The sequence below is a fragment of the Phocoena phocoena genome, chromosome 7 (genome assembly GCF_963924675.1).
Source record: "Phocoena phocoena chromosome 7, mPhoPho1.1, whole genome shotgun sequence".
Classification (NCBI taxonomy): Eukaryota; Metazoa; Chordata; class Mammalia; order Artiodactyla; family Phocoenidae; genus Phocoena; species Phocoena phocoena.
In genome coordinates, this window is record NC_089225.1 from 9118547 (window position 1) to 9139342 (window position 20796).

The window sequence follows — 20796 nt, forward strand, 5'->3', positions numbered from 1 at the left end:
AGAGTTAAAATGAGAACATTTCCATCTGCCTCGGCAATCACTCAGCCCTGTGATGAAGGGAGAGTGAGCCCCTCCATCGGATAGGGAGGGTGGGAGGGAGGGAGACGCAAGAGGGAAGAGATATGGGAACATATGTATATGCATAGCTGATTCACTTTGTTATAAAGCAGAAACTAACACACAATTGTAAAACAATTATACTCCAATAAAGATGTTAAAAAAAAAAAAAAAGAATGGAAATGTAGTTGTCCCTGCCTTGATGGCTATTGTAACTGATTTTGAGAGAATCCATGTTGAGGTTCATTGTTAATTGTAACAAGTCTAATTATTGAATTCCCACGTCATGTGTGATTTATACTGAGTTACTCATGTTATACTTACACTGATTCTATAGGGCTCATGTTAGTATCCATAGGAAATACTCACTGAGTGAGAGTCACATCAACCCAGAATTGTGTGACCTATGCCCTTTCTACTGTCCTCTTGTCACCTCCCCATTGCCCACCTGTTGTATAATATGTTCACCCTTGTAATACAGAGGGTCAGTCTGGTCAAAACCAGGAAGTTGGTAACACTTTTCTTGGACATTCTAAACATTCCTCTACTTTGCCTTTCCCCAACTCAGAACATTCTCTTCTCCTCCTTCAAACACCCAGCTCTATCTTTTCTAGAAACGTTTCTTTTGGAAAAGGTGTGTTTCTCTCAGTCCAGCAGAATTCAGTACAGATTTAAATTCCTATATTTTCTTTCCCAGTGAGGCTCTGTGTCTTAGGGCTTCTCTGTATGAATTGAAAGGCTTCTTCTCACATCTACAGGTTCAGGGACTAATGGAGTTAACAGAAGAGTTGTTTGGGGACAGATGGGGTGAGGGCGTTGGAATCCAGTGGGCTTTCCCAAGTGCAGTGGGTGGCAGATCTCTGTCAGGACTGCCCTTAGAATAGGTCTTGATGGAGGTTTCACATTTGGTTACTGTGCCCACATGCAAGGCAGCACCAGAATCCAACAGACGTTTTTCTCCCTTCTTTTCCCACCTTAACATAATCAGGCAAAAGCCAATGGTAATACCCAAAATACATGGCCACATAACCGAGAGTGGAGTGGGGAAGAGAAGAAGGAAAACCAAGAGGAAGGGAGGAAGGGAGGAAGCAAGGGGGAAAGGAAGGAAGAATGGGAGGGAGGGGAGGAGGGTGGAAAAGGAACTGAACATATATATTCATCAAACAGTAGCCTAGACTCACACCTACAAGCATCTGTCTGTTAGGCAAATCTCTTTAGACTGCTATTTGCCTTGGACAGTCTTCAGAAGGATATATCTGCTTCCAGAGGTGGAAAGTTAAAAATAATATACACCACGAGCTGTGTTTTGGCATTTTCCTTCACTTTCTATCTTCAACATTGCTGTTGTCGTCCTTTAAAAACTCAATCACTTCAGCTGATCCACGGAACAGATGGCATTAATCAACCCCCAAAGAATATGCACAAAAGCAATTAGAAATGTAGAGACATGGAATTTATGCCAGCAAATCAATTACCAATGATGGCAAATCAACATGGCTTACCCAACTTCCCCTGTTTGTTTTTCCACGGAGCGACCTCGGATAGTAGTAATGATCCTTAGTTTACCCCCCTGCCAGAGGGGGGATGAGAATGGGACGCTGAGATTTAATTGCATCATCCTTAATGACTAGTTCTCACTCTGCTGACAAAAACCAGCATAATTTACAGACTACAGGATGCATCAGGATGATGGATACAGACAGCATGGGCTGTATGGTGTCATGCAAATATGAAATATACTGTACTGAGAATATGGTCGTTTGGTATTCCCTGAGAAGAACTTCTTTTCAGAAAACAGAGCACCTTTTCTGCCATCTATAACTCTCATTTGTCAGAAACAGTGGGAGAAGCTACAGAATACATTTTAACCACAAATCTGTGCCTTCTGTGAGTTTACTAGCTCATAGATTCCTAGGGTTTGAGTTGACATGGCTCATGATTTTCTTTCTGATTCTTTATGACCTCTGCAGATTCTGAAACTTTCTTCCTTAGGCCCTTATTAATTATCACCTGAGTTAATGCAATAAGCTCTTCCCTGGCTTTCTTACTACTAGCCTTCTCCCGTTTTAATCTGTCCTTCACACGGCGATTTTTTTAAAAACAAAAATCTGATTACTATTAACTAATTACATGTGCAAAATCCTTTGATGACTCTCCATAGTTATAACAGTAAAAATCAAAGACTCCCATGTTTACCTAGTTGTCTAGTTTCTCATTCTACCCTTATGCCTACGAACCACTCTTACAAGTAGTCACCACAACACAGAAAGCCTGTAATAACCTCCCCTCCTTTCCCCAGCTGGAAAATTTGACTTTAAGTCTCGGTTTCCCTCAGATAGCCTGCCTTGATGCCCCAGCCAGTTTGAGATGCTCACCTGTGCCTTACATTACACTCTGCGCTTACCTTCATTATAGCATTTATCACTTTGATGTGATTAAAGATTTATTTTTCTGGCTGCTCATGTTCAAAGTTCCTTGGGGTCATGGACTCTATCTTCTTATGCATCTTTATTTCTCCAGCTTCACAGAAAAACTTGACTTTAAGAAAGAGAACCTTTCATTGGGATTCATTTCTTCAACAAGTTTTTCAAATATGTAACACACACATATGCTTAACACTTAAATCTTCTCCCAACCACAGCTTAAGAAGATGACATCAGAGACTCAGGATTATGTTATCAGGCAGTGTTGTAGGTTTGCAATTAAATAAGATCTTTCCAGTAATTTATGACTAAAGCCCCATTAAATAAACGTTTCCTCTTTATACTGACCCTGGGCTATGAAGAAGGACTTTTATAGCAATATATATGTATGTTTTTCAGACTATATAAGAAACACTCATTAAAATTGCAAAAGCAAGTTAGTAAAATTAGCTCAAAATTGGTACTGAGGTCAAATGAACGGAGAGACTTTCTCGTTTAGGAACAAGTAGCCATTTGACACAGAAATAAGATCATGCCAGCAAACTCATGGAAATGTTCAGCCCTGTGTAAAGGCAGGGGTCCATTTATCAGCTCCATATCCAGTCAAATTATCTAAACTTCTGTTCTTTCACTTAAAAGCTACACATGCTAACATCTTCTTAACATTTTCAAAACTAGAATAGGTAATACTTGTCACTTGAAAAAAAAAAAAAAACCCGTAAAACAAATACATTTTAAAAGATTCTAGCAGCTGGACCATAGAAGGATCTTAGTTTAGAAATGAAAAATTTTAGTTGGAACCCATTCATTTACCCTCTCATCCATACATTTGCCCAGTATTTTAGATACTGACTACAGACATTCAAATAAAATATGATAATCAGGGAAATGTGCATCTAGTTGGGGAGATAAGGACTATAAGAAGCGTTATGGAAATATAGTAGTAATATAAAGAGACATTTGACCCAGCCTGGGGAAAGTGTGTTCGTTGGGGGAGAGGGGGATGGAGAAAGTGACAGAAGATAAAAATGTGAAAGGGCATTCTAGACCAAGCAGACGGCATATGTAAATAAATGCAAGGAGATGTGAGAAAACATGGCTCGTTTTGGACGGCGGAGTTCCATAAACTGGAAATAAGGCAATGTGGGAGGAGTGACTGGGATGAAACTTAGAGTATTAGGCAGAGCCCATTCAGGACCAGCCTTCTGCTGAGAAAGGAAGCTCATACCTGCTATTTATTGATAATTAATATGTTTGGTCTGGCATCTATAGACTTACAAGACATGACGCCAACAGAGGTACCTTTTATGGCATTGTTGTGTGTGTGTGGTCACAAATCTTCAGCAAGCTTATGCCCTTTCCTTATCAAGTTTTAAACTCAAACTTGTAGAAGAAAAAACATCTGGTTCTCCTCCAGATATGAGGCTTCCTATCTTTGACCATTGTGATGTTCGGCATCTTGCATCAAATCTAGATTCCAATTGTTTGGTTGTTTTTTGAAGGTATAACTCAGGAGTTGGTTCTTGTGGAAGCGGCTGCCTCCATGCCCTTTGCTATGGATAGACTGCAGAGACTAACCACAGAGATCCCAAGGCAACGTTCTACAGATGCTCACACATAGACCCCATCAGAATGCATGGGAATTAATTTCATATCTTGCAAAGACTCTGATCTTTGGAAGTAGATAGATATAGGTCCAGATCCTAATTTTTTTTTCATTGTTTAGCTTTATGATCCTGGGAAATTTATTAACTTCGATTAACCTTAAATTTAGTCATCTGTAAACCCGATTTAATAAAGTCTACCTGGCTGTGCTGCCTTGTCAAGTTATGCAAACACGGCACGTGGCGTGAGAGATACAAAGTGCATAGCAGTTAGTAGGAATTAAAACCCTATTAAGTTGTTATTCTAAATATAAGTGCTTAACAATTTTGAGCACAATTATCCCAGAAGTATCCAAATGGAATGACCAGTAGGCAACATCAGCTGTTAAAGACAAAAATGTATTGGGACAAATAAGACCTTAATAATCATTTGATCCAACTTCTTAATACACCAACATCATTATAAGTCAATAACATTTATAAGGACATCTGCCAGAAAGTGTCAGAATTTTGATGAATGAAGACAGTTTCCCCTATGAATTAAAAAAAATGTCATTAGGCTCCAAATGAGTACACTGAAGCTTCAAAATAAAGCCTTATTGAATGAATGACTTTTGTATTCTGGCCTTTCAGGTAACTAGAGCATCTCCTCACTTTCCTATATGACAAGGATAATTAGCTTTGTATATATAGGTCATATTTCAGCAGAGTTCTGGCATGTAAGATAAAGGGCTTTGGTTCACCAACTAAAGGCTTTAGGAACATTGCAAACAATATCACGTTATTTTGTTTTGTAACAAATGGACACTGAAAAGTAAGGCAATCTAGTAAAGAGAAACTGGGTCCCACTAAAGAAAGAAAAGGCAAGAGGGGCAGGGAAAAAAGAAAACTGCAACTTAGAAGACAGTCATTCATTAGAATGAGAATAAGAGGTGGTGGTGAGTAAGGTGATTCTTATAGAACCTAACTTTCTTATAAGTCTATACCCTTGTGTGAAAATGGCTAGTCTAGCTGTTCATATTTTTCAGCTGTGGAAATATGAATATGGTTTGGAGACGGGGACTATACAGACAGAAAGGCAAGAGAGTTCGTATGGATGGTGAAAGACGAGCCCATTCAATCATGGAAAAATCTTCAGGACTCTTCCAAACGAGCATTATAATGCTTCTTTCACTTCGGATGGCCATAAATGCCACAAAAAGTATACCGCAAACAGCTTCCTGCTGAAGATAATCTGATGTTTGTTTATTTATAATATTACGTATTGATTGTGTTTGTGTGTAAGCTTCAGATAACTCAAGGTACAGTGCATCTCTTTATTTGAAGATCTTTAGGAATATGATTGACATTTTCCTGTATTTTCGATAAAGTTCTGCCTGTGATGAAAGGGATAAAGAGTTTTTTATTTCTCTCTCAAGGCTGTTATCTGTGTGAACCTAATATGTAGCAACAAAGAGATAAGATGTTTAGAGACCATCCAAAGTGACTGATTGGTCAGAATGAAGGCTCTTTATAACCATGTAACATCCAATTCTTGTAAAATAAAGTGAACAGCAACCCTATAAGTGTCTCCTGCATTCCTCTTATCTTTTGAATACAAGTTCTCCCACTATAATAGTCTTTCAATGTACCTACTATTCAAAGAATCTCCACTGTAAAATTTGAACTGCTGTTCTATTTGGAAGTAGATACATATCTCAATTGCTATTTTATACCTGAGCTGTGAGCACAGAAACGATGCATCACCTGATGGGCATTTGGCATCGTAGCTGTGGCATAACTAGGGCTAGAAGTCCTAGCATTTCAAACTCCTGGTTTCACTTTAACCAACTATCAAGTCACATCGTTTCTTCTTGTGTCAAAGGAGCTGATATTATATGTAAAATGGTTTCTCATTTAACATTGTCCTATCATATCTACATTTGAAATTAACTAATTCCCTCAGGGTAAACTCAAAGGAAGTGTGATAGCTATTTAATATGCTGAAAATCCGAAATTGGGGAATTTTCAGAGTTTTTATTACTGGTGGGTAATTATGTTCTCTGCACAGATTCATATTATCTATACTGTAGCTGGCCTTCTAACCTAACTTTATTTAATTTTGTTTAATTAGAAATTTATAAAATCTATAATTGGGTAAGCATTCTTTTTTCCCTTACAGCTAAATTCCCAAGTTTTGCTCAGATTATGAGAAAATTAAACACACATACACACACACGTAAACACACACACATCCTACATACACACAGCAAAAATTATTGTTAGAAGAATGGAAGCAATTAAAAGTTGTTTATACTTGAACAAAGTTCACAAGTATACCATGGAGCATCTTGGGTAAATAATCCGTTTCCAAGACAACTGTCATGAATGACTTGAAGTATTATTTCAAAATATAGAAATAATAATCTTGGGAAAAAATCTTCCAAATTATCTATAAGCTTACACAAATTGACTATTTGAAAGGAGATTTCTTTTCCTCATTAGATGCATCTAAATGTTAATGGGTTGTAGATAACTAGTAAGTCAAAGTGGACAATAAAAGTCTGGAAGAATTGTAGAATGTTCTTTTTTTTTTCTTCGAGGTTCTGCATCATAGGTTTCAAAGACCACCAGGATTGAATTCAGAAGTAATTTTCTGCTGCTATTTTATTGTTCACTGGATTAAAACATTTTTTTTGGCAAAATAAAAGCATTTAACATTATACTTTAGGAACATTGACTCCAAAATATTTAGCGAGCAGCGTGCATTCAACTGAAATGCTGATTGGAAACAGGTAAATTAAACTGTCCCTGATGAAATACTAAAGATCATTATCACAAAGTTTTACTTTAAATGTTCAGAATTAGCTTTATTGCTGCATCAGTAATGATAAGCATGAGCCTTAAACTCATACCATTTAGGTTTTATGAGCATTATCATAACATTAACCATAATTCAATTAGTTTACAGAAAAAGCCGTGCTATAATTTTTTTTCCTCGCTCTTAAGGTGCTACATAAGGAAGCCCAAACCATATTTCTATAGAGTATGTTCTATTTATTTCACCCTTATTCCTCATCCCTCTTTCAGGGATCTTCAAAATATTCACTATTTTCAGGTAGGTAAATGTGCTAAAGGAAAAACACGGCTATTTCGTTGCCACACCTTTGCATCATTAGGACAATACTGACCTCTAGTGTTTTAGGAAGTAGAGAAATTAACTCAGCACTGTGCCTAACTTCCTCTTACTGAACCACTTAGATGTTTTTCTAAAGCACCATGGGAACAATTTTACTTAAAAAAAGAAAAAAAGGAGGAGGAGGGGCTGGAGGATGTGGGGACAGGAGGAAGAGGAGAGAAACAGCAGATTCTACCCTGTCTCTCCCTATTCTCTGAAATAATTTCTGAACTAAGGTCCTTTGGCTCCTCCTTTTTAAAGAGGTTGACCTCTTCAGCACTCCCTTAGAATACAAACTTTAATAAAATCTTTATAACACATTTCCACTAACTATCGATTTTGGATCCCCCAAACTTCCAATCACAGATAGAAACACTGGCTCAGCTTTGGACCATTCTCAGTAAAGAACATTTGTCTAAGTGTCTGCCTTTGAGGTATAACCCTCGATTAAGTATCTCTTACTTAAGGTCCTCTTGGACCTAAGGGGGTGGGAAGTGAGGTAGAGAAACTTGTAAGTAGTAAGTGGTCCTCCTACCCTTCTCTAACAGTGATGGTTCAGAGTCCAAAAAAAAAATAGTATCAAAACTGTTCCAATACGGTTAGATATTTCTGAGGGTCATGGTGGGGGTTAGCAGATAAGGGAGCACGCCCAGAAGCTTGAGGAACCTTGATAAACCATCTTTGGAAACAACACAGACGGCTTAATTGCATTCTTTCTCATTTAGGAGTTTCCAGAGCTGGAAAAACTTCCCTTTCTCTGCCTAGAGAGGCAGCTGAGCAATTGAGCTTGAACCTCTGATGGCTCCAGAGATTTATTCGAGTTTGAAAAACTAGGTTCTTTAAATACACAGTGCAGGTGGCACATCCCCAGGTGTCCAGCCTTCCTGCCTATTAAATTAAATGCCCTGCACTTGCCGAGGTTAGAGCTTGGACGACAAAGTGTACACTTAGTGCATACTCATTATGCGTTCTTTGGCACAAAGATTTTGGGGGTGGAGTGCGCATCAAAGCGCTTCCTCCTATAACAGGGTCAGCCATTGATCTTGTGGTTTGATTACATCGGGCCATGACTCTTAGGCCAAAACTCCCAACCCTATTAAACCGATGACCATTGGTTGCAAGATACCCCAACTGGAGCCTTCTGCCTAGGAGAGAGCTGAAAGCCATGGATTGTGAGGCACTGGGCATACTACAAATCCGAGCGAGGCAGCCGCATTCAGAAATGAGCCTCTGTCACCGAGTGCGGTGGCTGTGAGCATCTCTGTCTCTGGAAGCTCAGCCCCCAGTGCATCCAGTCTGAACCGGGGGCCCTGCTCGGGAAAAGCCCCAGCTGAGACCAGGCAGGCAGAGAACGCGGAGCTGACGGGAGGCGGAGGGTAGAGAACCTTCCCTTCTCCCCCGAACTTTGCGATTCGGGGAGAAGGGCAGGAAATCCAACGGGGCCGGCTCCTTCGAGCTCTGCTAACTTTTGGGATGGTTAGAGTGATAGAAACACACCAGTCAGCATTTTTCCCCTTTCCCCTCTGCTCAGAGCAGACACAATTGAACACGCTTGGACAGCTGAGTGTCTTTCCAAACGCCAGCGTTTCCCACCTCACCTACCCGCCCCCAGCTCCTGGAACTCACAATTTGCCGCTGTTAATCCTAAATGCCACAAGCCGGAGAAGAACAAAGTGAAAACGCTGGTCAGCCGTAGTCCAGAATCCATTTCCCCCGAGTAAGAGGTCCCTCCCAATCGAATCTCAAATTCGCAGGCGCCAGCCGCGGCTTCTTCTTTCTTTCTCTGTCTCCCTCTTTCTCCTCTGCACCGCCTGACCCCTTCCCACCCCCCCTTGGAGAGGCACTCGCGGCTTCACTCCATCCCGTGCCCAAACGCTCTACGGAAACCGTGGCGGGGGCTTCTCCGGAGCTGCGGAAGGAGGTACTGTCCCCGCAACGGCCGGCGGCAGCACTCGCCTTCCTCGTTCGTCTCTTCCTCCTCGGCCCCCTCCTTAAAGGTGCAAACCCCGACCCGACGCAACGACAGGCGCCGAGCTCGCTCGACCGCCGACTGCACCTCGTCGGCAGCTAGAACTGGAATCAGCACCCGGGCGGCGGACAGCTCCTTATAGGCGAGCGTGGCGCGCGGCGCCGCCCCCGGCCAGGCCCGCCCCTCGCTCTCCGGTTGGAGCGGCCTGGGCGGGTCTTCGCCCGGCTCGGGCGCCTTCCACCCTGGCCGGCCGGCGCAGCTGTGCGCGCCGGCCACTTGGAGGGGACCGGGGAGGGAGCACACATTTCCATCTCTGCCTACGTCTCTTTGGCTTCCCCTCCCTCTCCCTCCCGCCAATGTGTGTGTGTGGGGAGTGCATAAAGGCATCGAAATTTAAACCAGGTTTTCGAAGAACGATGCTAAAGGGTTACTAAAAGGAGTTGGAACACAGAAAGCATTAGCTAGAGGGAATTTCCCATGGAAAGCTTGGCAACGAGATGCTTTTTTCTTTTTTTGAGAGGAGAGGGAAGACTTGAATTATTGAATTACGCGATTGAACTTCCCCTGTGTTTGTTCTCTAGGATGGAAGGCTGGCGGGTATTGGTAATATTGGGATTTCTGATCTAGCGGTTTAACGTGGTCCCGCCCCCGCCCCCAGCTCCCACCTCCGGTGGCTCAACCTTTCACGGCGGACCAGTCTGCGTCTCCCTCCCAGCTGCTGGCCTGTAGCTTTGGGCAAGTACTGCAAGGTGTTTGGTGCTTTCGGTTCCGGAGCCCGGGAAGTTCCTGGCGTCTGAGAGAGACGGGGAGACAAATTGGGTATGGTAATGATGAGAGTCAGGGTGGTCCTGGCTGGCTCATAGCATTCGAGATCTGAAAGCTCCTCTGGGGCGGTTTAAATTAAAATGCGGGAAAGGAGTAGTTTTGGTTTCTTCCTAGAAGCTCCCTATTAGAAACCCTGGTTTTGTCTTTGGCTTCTAGTTTGCATCTGGGGACTCTCCTGCTTGACCATAAAGCAACTTATTTTGTTTTTATTGAAGGTGTCAGAAAGCTGTCAAACCTTAACAAAATGAGGTGCCATAATGATTTCTATGTGAAGCTTACAATCAAGTTAGGGATGGAGTCACTTCAGAGGAAGCTGATGTCTCCCTTTCCCTCCCACCCCATTTCCCTCAGCAGCAACAAATATGCAGACTTATTTTACACTGTAGATTCCTGACAACTCTTGGTCCTCAGCTGCCAGCTGCACAGCTACAGCAGGTTGAGCTGGGATTCAAGCAGCTTCTGCATGAATCCTGAAGTTAACCTTGTGGTTTTGGTTAGAGCTGGACTCACATCATTGGAATATTAATCGATAGTTGAATGAGAAGGGAATAGAATTCTGAGGTCCTCTCACTTGTAAGTAAAATATCCTCTTGTCTTTAAGCTTCTAACTGAAAATAATCATGTTAGTTACTAGATTCTTGGACAACCAGAATACTTCTCCAGCACAGGCTGTAGCTGTGGGAGAAAAGATGGTGAATCACAAAATATCAAAGCGGAGGTGAGCCAAGAAGCTGCCCTGTTGGCAGGGACTTGAGTGAGGAGGGGGCTGCAGTCCCAAGTCCAGTGGCCTTCTCCTACTGAGGGCCCTGAGGGGCTGCCTCCCCACCCCTGGCTTTTGAGGATCTCAGGTTTAAAGACACCTATGTGGCTAGCTTAATCATACTTGAGAGTCTAGAAAAGCTAGGAACCATTATCCAGATTTGTATGTTCTTTAACATTTAAACGGCTTTAAAATAAATAAAATATTAAAAATATAATTTAAGTCCCTTTTGCATTCTTGCCTGATCCCATTGGTGTCCCACCATACCTAGAAGTAAACACTTCTTTTCCATTCCTGTTCATTATGTTTTTATACTTTCACCAAAAATATATACATCCCTAAACAATTTATAGTATTATTTTGATTGTCTTTAACCAATATATAAATGTCATCATATCAATACTTTTTCATTTTGCACCTTGCAATTTACTCAACTCAATATTTTATATATATACATATGTATATGTATATATATATATACACGTATATGTATATATATATATATATATATATACACACGTATGTATTTAATTTATGCACTTGGATACAGGTAGTCATAATTATTTCACTTTACTGTATTATATTTTATTTTATGAATATGCCACAATCGATTCATTAATTCATCTGTTTATGAATCTATAGATTATTTCCAGGTTTTTTTCCTCAATATAAACTATAAAATCTTGTACCAGTATCTTAGTCTTTCTCAACCATGTACTTAGGACTGGAGTTTCTGGATTGTAGGAAAGGCTTTTCTTCAGCTTTAATAGGTATTGCCAGTTGCTTTATAAACAGATGTTACCAATTCATACACCCCTCCCCACCAGCAGTGTGTGAGATTTCCCTCAGCTCCATATACTTACCAGCATTTCAAGACCTCTCTTTTTATAAGTGGGAAAATGCTTTCAAAGAACACAGGTCGGGCTTCCCTAGTGGTGCAGTGGTTGAGAGTCTGCCTGCCGATGCAGGGGACACAGGTTCGTGCCCCGGTCCGGGAATATCCCACGTGCCGCGAAGCGGCTGGGCCCGTGAGCCGTGGCCGCTGAGCCTGCGCTTCCGGAGCCTGCGCTCCGCAACGGGAGAGGCCACAACAGTGAGAGGCCCGCGTACCGCAAAAAAAAAAAAAAAGAACACAGGTCTCTGTTCGCTGAGCTTAATGCTCCACTACATCATCCTACTTACTATACTTTTCCAAAAAATGTTTAGTTAAATATTTCAAAAGTTATGGAAGATGTTGGCTTCATTTTCTGACAGGATGCCTTGAATCCATCTGTGTCAGTAAAAGGTGCTTGGAATATACATTAAAAGGCAATCAGGCAAATTTTTTTACACAAAGCCCCCAAACTGTGAATGATCTTAACGTTATTAGTAAATATTGGAACTCTGCATTTAGTTGTCCATATACAGACTTAGTGTATAGTATATAAATTGCACCTCATTTAAAATCCTGTTTACAGTTGTAGCTTTTTTTCTCTCTCTCAAACACACCTGTTCTCAGAGCAAATTTAAGCCTTCAACAGCAGACATTTGTCTAAGATTTGTTAACATTTCAGTATGAATACTGCAGCTCTGAATGTAGCAGGGATAAACAGCTGTTCCTTTTTGACAATAGTGTAAACAATGCCATCTTCTGGGGGCATTTTGCCAGCAAGTTTTTATTAGCTGTAGAATATTAATCACTATTAAAGCTGTTTGCAGCCAGATTGATATTTACCTATTGAAATTCTTTTGTAAACCTTTTAGTCTGATAAATCCACCTTTTGAGTGGTGGAATAGAATCTAAATAATCTCCATTTCCCCCCATGTTGCTTGATACAGAAGAATAAGTCATACTTTCAGAGCACTTTGTTTTGAAGAGGGTTAAAAATTCTGTATGGATAGAGCAAAATGGTTGCTAATGGGGAATGGGGACAAACGAATAATTGAAATCCTCAAATGTCTACATTTAAAAATGATAAATCTGAGCATCTTCTCAAGACAAACATATCTGAGATCTTTAAAGAGGAATGAAGTGGACAGAACTGGGTTTTCCTGTCCTTTTAATTTTCCCTTGAGTGTTCCCACTTCTTTCCCCTTAAGAGAGCAGAAGGGAGTCATTTGTCAACTGGAATCTTAGCTTTTGAATATTCAACAAGTTGTTTAAATCATTGATTTTGGAATCCTCCTGTGAGACATATGGAAGGTATGTTTTGTAATCTCTATTTTATAGATGTGATCCTAAGAAGAGACAGATATTGATATATTAAGTATCATATAGATTTAATGGCCTCAACGCATATGACACTTGAAAATTAAAACCTCCCATTCTATTTCCTTTATCTTTACAAAGCTAATAGGTAAAAATCACTGTGACATATGGATACCTGGTATGGATGGGAGAAGAGTCTGCATCGGTCACTATAGACTATTCTGTGTATCAGTACTTTGGGATTATTTCAACTTCACATATCATGGTTTGTTGCAAATGTTGAAGGGTGGCTTCTGTTGCCACCCATGTCTTCAAAATAGACTTTTAAAAAGTATTGATGAGGCAGAAAGTTAAATTATTTTTCTTTTCATGCTTTCTTCTTCTTTTAAATGTTTTAATATTTCTCTCTTTTTTTTTTTTTTTGATTTGTTTTGTTTTACCTTTTTATAGTTTGTATCCAGTACTACACTATACCTGTGGGGTGTAGGGAATGAGAAAAAAATGCCTGTTCTCATGGAGCTAAAAATGATTGAAGAAAATATGATGTCAACACATTAAAAATTGAGATAACAATACAAATTAGCATGTGATTAAGTGTCACATAATAAATGCTATAGGAGTTTCTAAGTTGAAAAAGATTTCTTCCTCTTGGAAGGAAAACTTAACAGTTGGCATAATGAAGTGGTTCTTTGTCTCTTTGGGGTTAAAGGGATTTGAGTCACCCTGGGCCATGAAGATTTGTTATTCAAGTCAGATTAGGTCAGGTGTATTTGCCTTAACAGGAAAGTTGAATCTTAGAATAATGAAGGCAGAATTCAACTTTTGCAGAAGAGCGGACTGTTTTATTAGAGCAAATGGACTTCAGCCAGATGTTGAGAATAATTCACCTGAGCCTCTCCCCCACTCCTTTTCTCTCCTAATTCTACCTCAAACTCAGTCTTGTCACCACAAGCTCATCCTTGACATCAAAACGAGTCATCTTCTATCATGTATCTCCTGCAAATAGAGCAACCCTTTAAATACCTTTACCTGAGATGCAAGTTTCTCAGCTGGTAACATGCCATGCTGTTTACACACACTCCTCTTTCTTCCTTCTGTGGACTTGTTCCCAATTGGCTAATTTGCACTTGTCATTCAAGTCCAAATTCAACTAATACCTCTCTTGAGGTCTTTATTAATTACTGTGTAATATTTCTGTTCACACATGTTTTCCTAATTCTGAGTAGTTTCTCAAGAATAATTTATCAATCAGTATTCAACTTTGAGTCATCAGCATATTTGCAGGCTTTCAAGAAATGTTTGATGAATGAATAATATTAGATATGAAAAGGCTTGTCTACTTTTTTAGAGGTTACACCCCTCCCCCACCCTCACCTTAGTCTGCCCATTGCACCAGAATTCAGAGGCGCTTTTGAGAGAATTTATTCTTATTTAACTTGGAAATCAAGATGTCAATTATATGGAAAATCAATGGGAATGCAGTTTAGAATAATATCTTGATAGTTCATTCTCCTAAGCTATATATTTCTCAAATGTTTGGATTTATTTTTTTGGGAGAAGGAGTTCACTCTCTATAGTATCTATATAATTATATTTATACAAATCCAGCCATGCCACAACCAGAAATATATGTCAAAAAATGATTTCTTCTCCACTTATTTCTGACTCTTTCTGAAGGAAGTCCTGCCTACAATTATTGAGAATTCACTTATGATATATATCATGTTTCAGAAGAAACCTGTTTGGAGTGGTTTAATGAAGAGTTCTGGGCTTAGAATCAGAAACTCTGAGTATTAGCCTTGACTTTGCAGCTTACTAGGTATGAGACCTCGAGTATATAATTTGGTCTCTTTGAGATTCAATTTTCATACCTATAAATTGTGAATTGTGATAACTTCTAGGTTAGGTAGTTTTACATAGTGCATATAATTATACAGTGAAAATACTTTTGTTATACAGACACAAGTTATAACTATTATGTCCTACTCCAAAGAAAACAACTTATCCAGCCCCTAACCAGTAGATTTGTCATACATTCTTCTGCCAATTCATCCCTGGGGTAAAAATACATGCAAATATGTAAAAAGATTACCCATTCTGTGGGAAATATGAATAATCATTATTCAAAGGCATCATAATCATCCAATCAACCAACATTAATTTATTGAGCAACACTAATGTGCCTAGGTTTGTATCATTTACTTCTGGTTAAATATATGAGATGTATTTATATGTTATATGTTGCTGTCCTCAAGGTTCTTACACTCCCTACAATTTCTAGATGGGGAGATAACATATACAAACATAAGTAAAGAATGCTTATAGGAGAGAAACAACTAAATCTGTCTTTTTCAAATCCATCAAAGTAGCAGACATTATAGGTTTCTTGATCACCAGCCATTTCAACTTCTTCCTTGATTGCAAAAGAGGCTATTGAAGAAATCATGATTTCAACTAAGCCTACCACAGCAACTACATTCCCCTTCGAGAGTGGTTATCTGGATCTTGTTTTGTGGTCCAGTTCTGACCCACAAGATTCAAGAGGCAGGAGAGATTTTGTCCTCTGGGAAAAGAGAGACATGTGAATAGAAATCCTATTTTCCTGCAGTTTCCTCCACAGCCTCGTCAATATACATGAAGGCATGAGTTATGTAACTACAGCAGCCAACTTGGAAACATGAGGAGATGGCCAGGACACTGAATGGCAAAAAGCAGAGAAACAATTCATAGGTCTTCATTACAATATTGAGTTACTTCCTCTAGAATAATAAATGTCTATATTGTTTAAGCCACAGCTAGTTAAGTTCTCTAGAAGAAACGAGAACGTTTATTAAATATCAACATGCAGTAGACATCTTGACTTTTTTTCTTTTTAAAATTCACGGCAAAATTCTAAGGGAGATATTAGTAGCTACATTTGACAGATAAGGATACTGAGACTCATGAAATTTAAGTAACATTGCCCAAAGCACAAAGCTATTAAGTAGAAGCACAGAGGTTCTGATTCCAGAATCTTGGCTTATCGTGCCCTTACTCAGTGCCACAAATGCTCAAAAATGAAATAAAGCTACTTAATCTTGTGAGTGTGTGTGTGTGTGTGTGTGTGTGCGTGTGTGTTAAATCTGCTCATTTGAGCTCAACTATGATTAACAATCACGTTTCAACTATACAAAATTATCTTTAGGGTTACTGTTGTCCCTCTTCTGTGTCTCAGGGAATAACTGTCTCTAAAACCAACCTGATATTACCAAGTTTGTTAAAGAGAATTAATGAAGAGGGGCAGAGGTCTGATCAATTCCAGGAGCACACCTGGTGTTTAAGTAAGTCAGGCTGGCATCTTGTATTGAGAATCTAGAGCTGGTGTATGAATTAAGAGTATGCAAATTATGACCTGCTTAATGAGATGGCACAAGCCATCCACACGAGGTTGGCTGTAGCTCCCTCAGCATCCAAGCACCTACTCTGGAGAAGTGAAACCCATAGGTGATTGAAGGTGCAACTTCAATACACCCACAAAAAGGAGGTAGAGTCACAAAATTTAATATATATGGTACCCCCCCACCCCCGCACTGCCCACCATGAGCTTGGGGAAAGGAAGTCCTTAGGCCCAGGTCAGGAGTAAGCAGGAGATAGACAGCAGGGTAGTAATATACCTACAAGTACTTATAATGTGGTGAGGCAGAGGTAATTGACTTTTCCAGGGCTTAACTCAAAGTAGTTTTTTTTTCTATAATATTTTATTTTATTTATTATTTATTTATTTAGGCTGTGCCGGGTCTTTATTGTGGCATACAAACTTCTTAGTAGTGGCATGCACACTTTTAGTTGTGGCATGCATGCGGGATCTAGTCTCCAGACCAGGGATTGAACCCAGGCCCCCTGCATTGGGAGCACAGAGTCTTACCCACTGGACCACCAAGGAAGTCCCTCTAAGTAGTTATTTTAAAAGGTGTCTCAGGAAAGCAAAGTGGGAATTTAAAGTCAAGTCTTTATCTAAATGTCTAGACTCTGGGTGGGAGTAGGGTTATCCCACTGTGAAATGCCTAGGTACTCATAATGCCTAGCAACTCATAAAAACAAAGTGTTTTTTCTCATCACACATCTGAACAAAAGATCTGTGGTAACTACTACTATGGAAACTCTTCTAACAAAAGTTTAATGTTACGAAAGGTGTATTTTTCAGGAAATAAATTATTTGCAAGAAGAAAGAGCTAATTTCAAAGGATTATTTCATTATGTAACCTAATCCATAGCACTTATGTCCTTTTATCCCTTTTGCATTTAAATCAGCATAAAAAACACCGTGTAAAACATTCATAATTTGCTTTTTATTGGCATTATTAATAAGGTGGAATGAATGTTAGCCTAGAGCCAGCAGGGGGTGTGTTGACTAGTGGGAAGAAAAAAAAACAGCATATTTGAAGCAGCAGTGTGAGAAACTGTGTAGGTTGCTCAATTATTGTTCCAATAATTTGGAAGAAGATGGAGAGAAGATGCAGGGGGAGGCAACAAACTAGGGAAACAAATCTGCAGAAGACCTATGTAAATTTTTTCCTTATAAATCTGATATTATGTCTATTAAGAAATCATGGGGCTTCCCTGGTGGCGCAGTGGTTGCGAGTCCGCCTGCCGTTGCAGTGGACACGGGTTCATGACCCGGTCCGGGAAGATCCCACATGCCGTGGAGCAGCTGGGCCCGTGAGCCATGGCCCCTGAGCCTGCGCGTCCGGAGCCTGTGCTCCACAACGGGAGAGGCCACAACAGTGAGAGGCCCGTGTACCACAAAAAAGAAAAAGAAAAAGAAAAAGAAATCATGCAAGGCCAAAAATAATAAATGTTTATAATCCCACATATTGAATAAAATCCATTATCTTACTTATTTTTATTAAAAATAAATATGCCACTAGCGCTTGCAAAGGAAAACTTAGAGTTTTTTTACTCACTTGAAGGGGTAAAATTTAGTAAAAATAATTTAGGGATAGATAGATAAAGACACATACTATACAATTATTCCATTTATATGAGAAATCTAAAACAATAATACAGATGAATATATAGGCAAAGTGAAACAGACTCACAGATATAGAAAATAGAAGAAAAAACTAGTGATTACCAAAGTGGAGAAGGAAGGGAAGAGTTACAATTAGAGATATTAAGCCATACAAATACTATGCATAAAATAGATAAGCGACAAGGATATATTGTATAGCACAGGGAATTATAGCCATTATTTTGTGATAACTTTTAGTGGAGTATAAGCTGAACAAATTCTGAATCACAAAGCTGTACACCTGAAACTAGTAAACAAATATAATATTGTAAATCAACTATTTCAAATGATAAAATAAAAAATAAGTACATAAATATATAAATACAGCCACACTAATTTATTTATATGTTACCCATGGCTGTCTATGCATTAGAATTGTAGAGTTGAGAAGTTTCTATGTAAACATAAGACCTGCAAAACCTAAGTTATTTGCTAGATGACTCTTTACTGACCCCTGATATAGGCTACTAAATGCAATACTAGGGCAGAATACAAGGTACAGAAGTACTATACAATAGAGGACATAATATGGTCCATTCATCTATTCAGAATTTTTTTTATCAACCTTTCTGTACGAGATACCATGGGATAAGTCAATCATCAAAATAGTCTCTCAAGTTTTAAAAAAATATAAACTGGATGTGTATATTTATTGGTTCTAATTAGAGTTAGTTACAACCACTTCTGCTAAATGAGTTCAGATCTTCATGTTATCCTTTTCACTGACCCTAAAAATTTTAAATATCATTTCGTGGTTCCCATTCTTCTGATCTTTGGAGATTTTGATTACCTTTTCATAAACTCCTGTTACTCAGTATTGATTGCATACTTTCGCGCATGCTTGCAGTTTAGTATTTATTGTGGCATCCTTTCAAAGTTAAGGAAAACTCGCAAAAAAGTATAAAGAACTCCTGCATGCATTTTATTTTAACATTTAAAAAAATATTTTGCCCCATTGACTTCGTAATTATTCTCTCTCTTTTCTTTCTCTTTCTATGGCCTTAACCCCCTACAGTTCCTCTAGTTCTCTGACTCACCAACACCTGGATCAACATAAGAATAGGTCTAGGTCCAGAAAGTAGGCAGGCAGTAGAGGCTCATGAATACTCATGATTTAAACTATTTTGTCCCTTTCTGACGACTACCTACAATTGCATCATGTGTTAGGGAGGACAAATACAAGGCAATGGGAAATCACACCTGTAAGAGGACTTTGCTTTATTTTGAGGCCAGAAAAAGTTCCTAGGTAAAATAATTTATGTGGTGGGCTAAGAGAGGTGGGAGGAGGTGGCCCAGGGAAGACAAGGAGAATTACTAGTGGTCTCCAAATGGAACGGTGATTTGCTGAGAGTCAAAAATATAGAAAAATTGTTAAGGATCTGCTATTTATTGTAGAAGAAAGTAAAAGTTACAGTAGGGATTTTAAAAATTATTTTTTAGGGAGGGAAATGACTACTGGTTTCATATTTTATAGTTCTTTGGCTTCAAATACCATTCAGATTATTTCTCATAGATGTATTAGTAGTTACAATGAGATCATGTGTTACTCCTTTATTTAACATATGCTTTCACTTTAGAAATTACTCAAAGAAATAACAGCTTATGGATTTGAGATTTGGTGTTCAGAGTATTGGGCACATATTAATTTTTAATCTTACTTTAGGCATATGACATGGAGGGCAACTCGCTTAAATTCCTTTTATCTGTAAAATGGCATGGCACCAAATAACAAGGTGGTTGTGAAAATCACTGGTGAGGCAAATGAAATGCAATGCTTAGTGCTTGAAACACTCATTCAATGGTTATTGTTATTGACAATTTGGCGTCATAAGATATGACACTTTAACTTCCAACAGGTCCTGTTTGGGACCATATAATGTCTCTCACTATATAAGCACAACTTCATAGGGTGGCAAGATCAATGTTATTGTCTTTATCAAAGATATCCATATTACCTTGGGGAAACAAGACTTTAGAATGTGGCCAGTGCAAATTTTCTAAATTTTGATGTTTGTCTGGCAGTTTGTTTCTGTTGGATAATGACATTTTCTGAAGAATTAATAGCAAATTGCAGAATCTAAATGACAATACCTCACCCTCAAAGAGAATTTGTTTTCAATACAGGCCAAAAGAATTGCTGTGATAAAGCCTGTCTTAAAAGTTTATCATGAGAAAAAGACAAGTGGAAAGCAATTTATCTAAAGAAGATTTTAGAGTAAAAGCAAAAAGTTGCAGGTCCATGATTTTTTTTTGGCTGTTCCTTGTGGCTTGTGGAATCTTAGTTCCCTGACCAGGGATCAAACCCGGGCCCTGACAATGAAAGCACTGAATCCTAATCCCTGGGCCACCAGGGAATTTCCAGGTCAGTGATTTTTGTCAAAATGATTAGAGACTGGGGAAGATCAGATTTGTAGATGTTGAAATTCAAAAGTTTGGTGCTAAATTTACTAGACAAATACATCTTGGGGAAATTGCATTGCTGGGAATTTACTGACTCAATTTCCACCTCCCAACATACAGCCCTTTTTCTGTGGTATGACGCTATTTTTCAGTTTGGGAAAGAGTCATTCCACCTTTATAACTCTGGAAGTATCATCCATATCAGTACTGAGAATGGAGAAACTTCAGTTGTTTCCTTAGGAATGTCCTTGCTGTGTTCTTAGAATTCTATATAAAATAATATTTCCATTTTTTTATTTTCCAGAAAACTGATTAATGGATTTCAAAACCTATTTCTTGATTGTCTAGCAATTTTTCATTGGA

The 20796-nt window shown here is 39.1% G+C and overlaps 1 protein-coding gene across 2 annotated transcripts in view; it reads right to left on the reverse strand.

Moving 5' to 3' along the window:
• CNTNAP5 (contactin associated protein family member 5) overlaps positions 1-8949 on the reverse strand; it is an 881675-nt gene extending 872726 nt beyond the window's left edge. For both annotated transcript variants that reach the window (XM_065881152.1, XM_065881151.1), the window contains exon 1: positions 8868-8949. In XM_065881152.1, coding sequence (XP_065737224.1) covers positions 8868-8949 — 82 coding nt within the window. The remainder of the gene's footprint in view (positions 1-8867) is intronic.
• Between the last annotated feature and the right edge of the window lie 11847 nt (positions 8950-20796).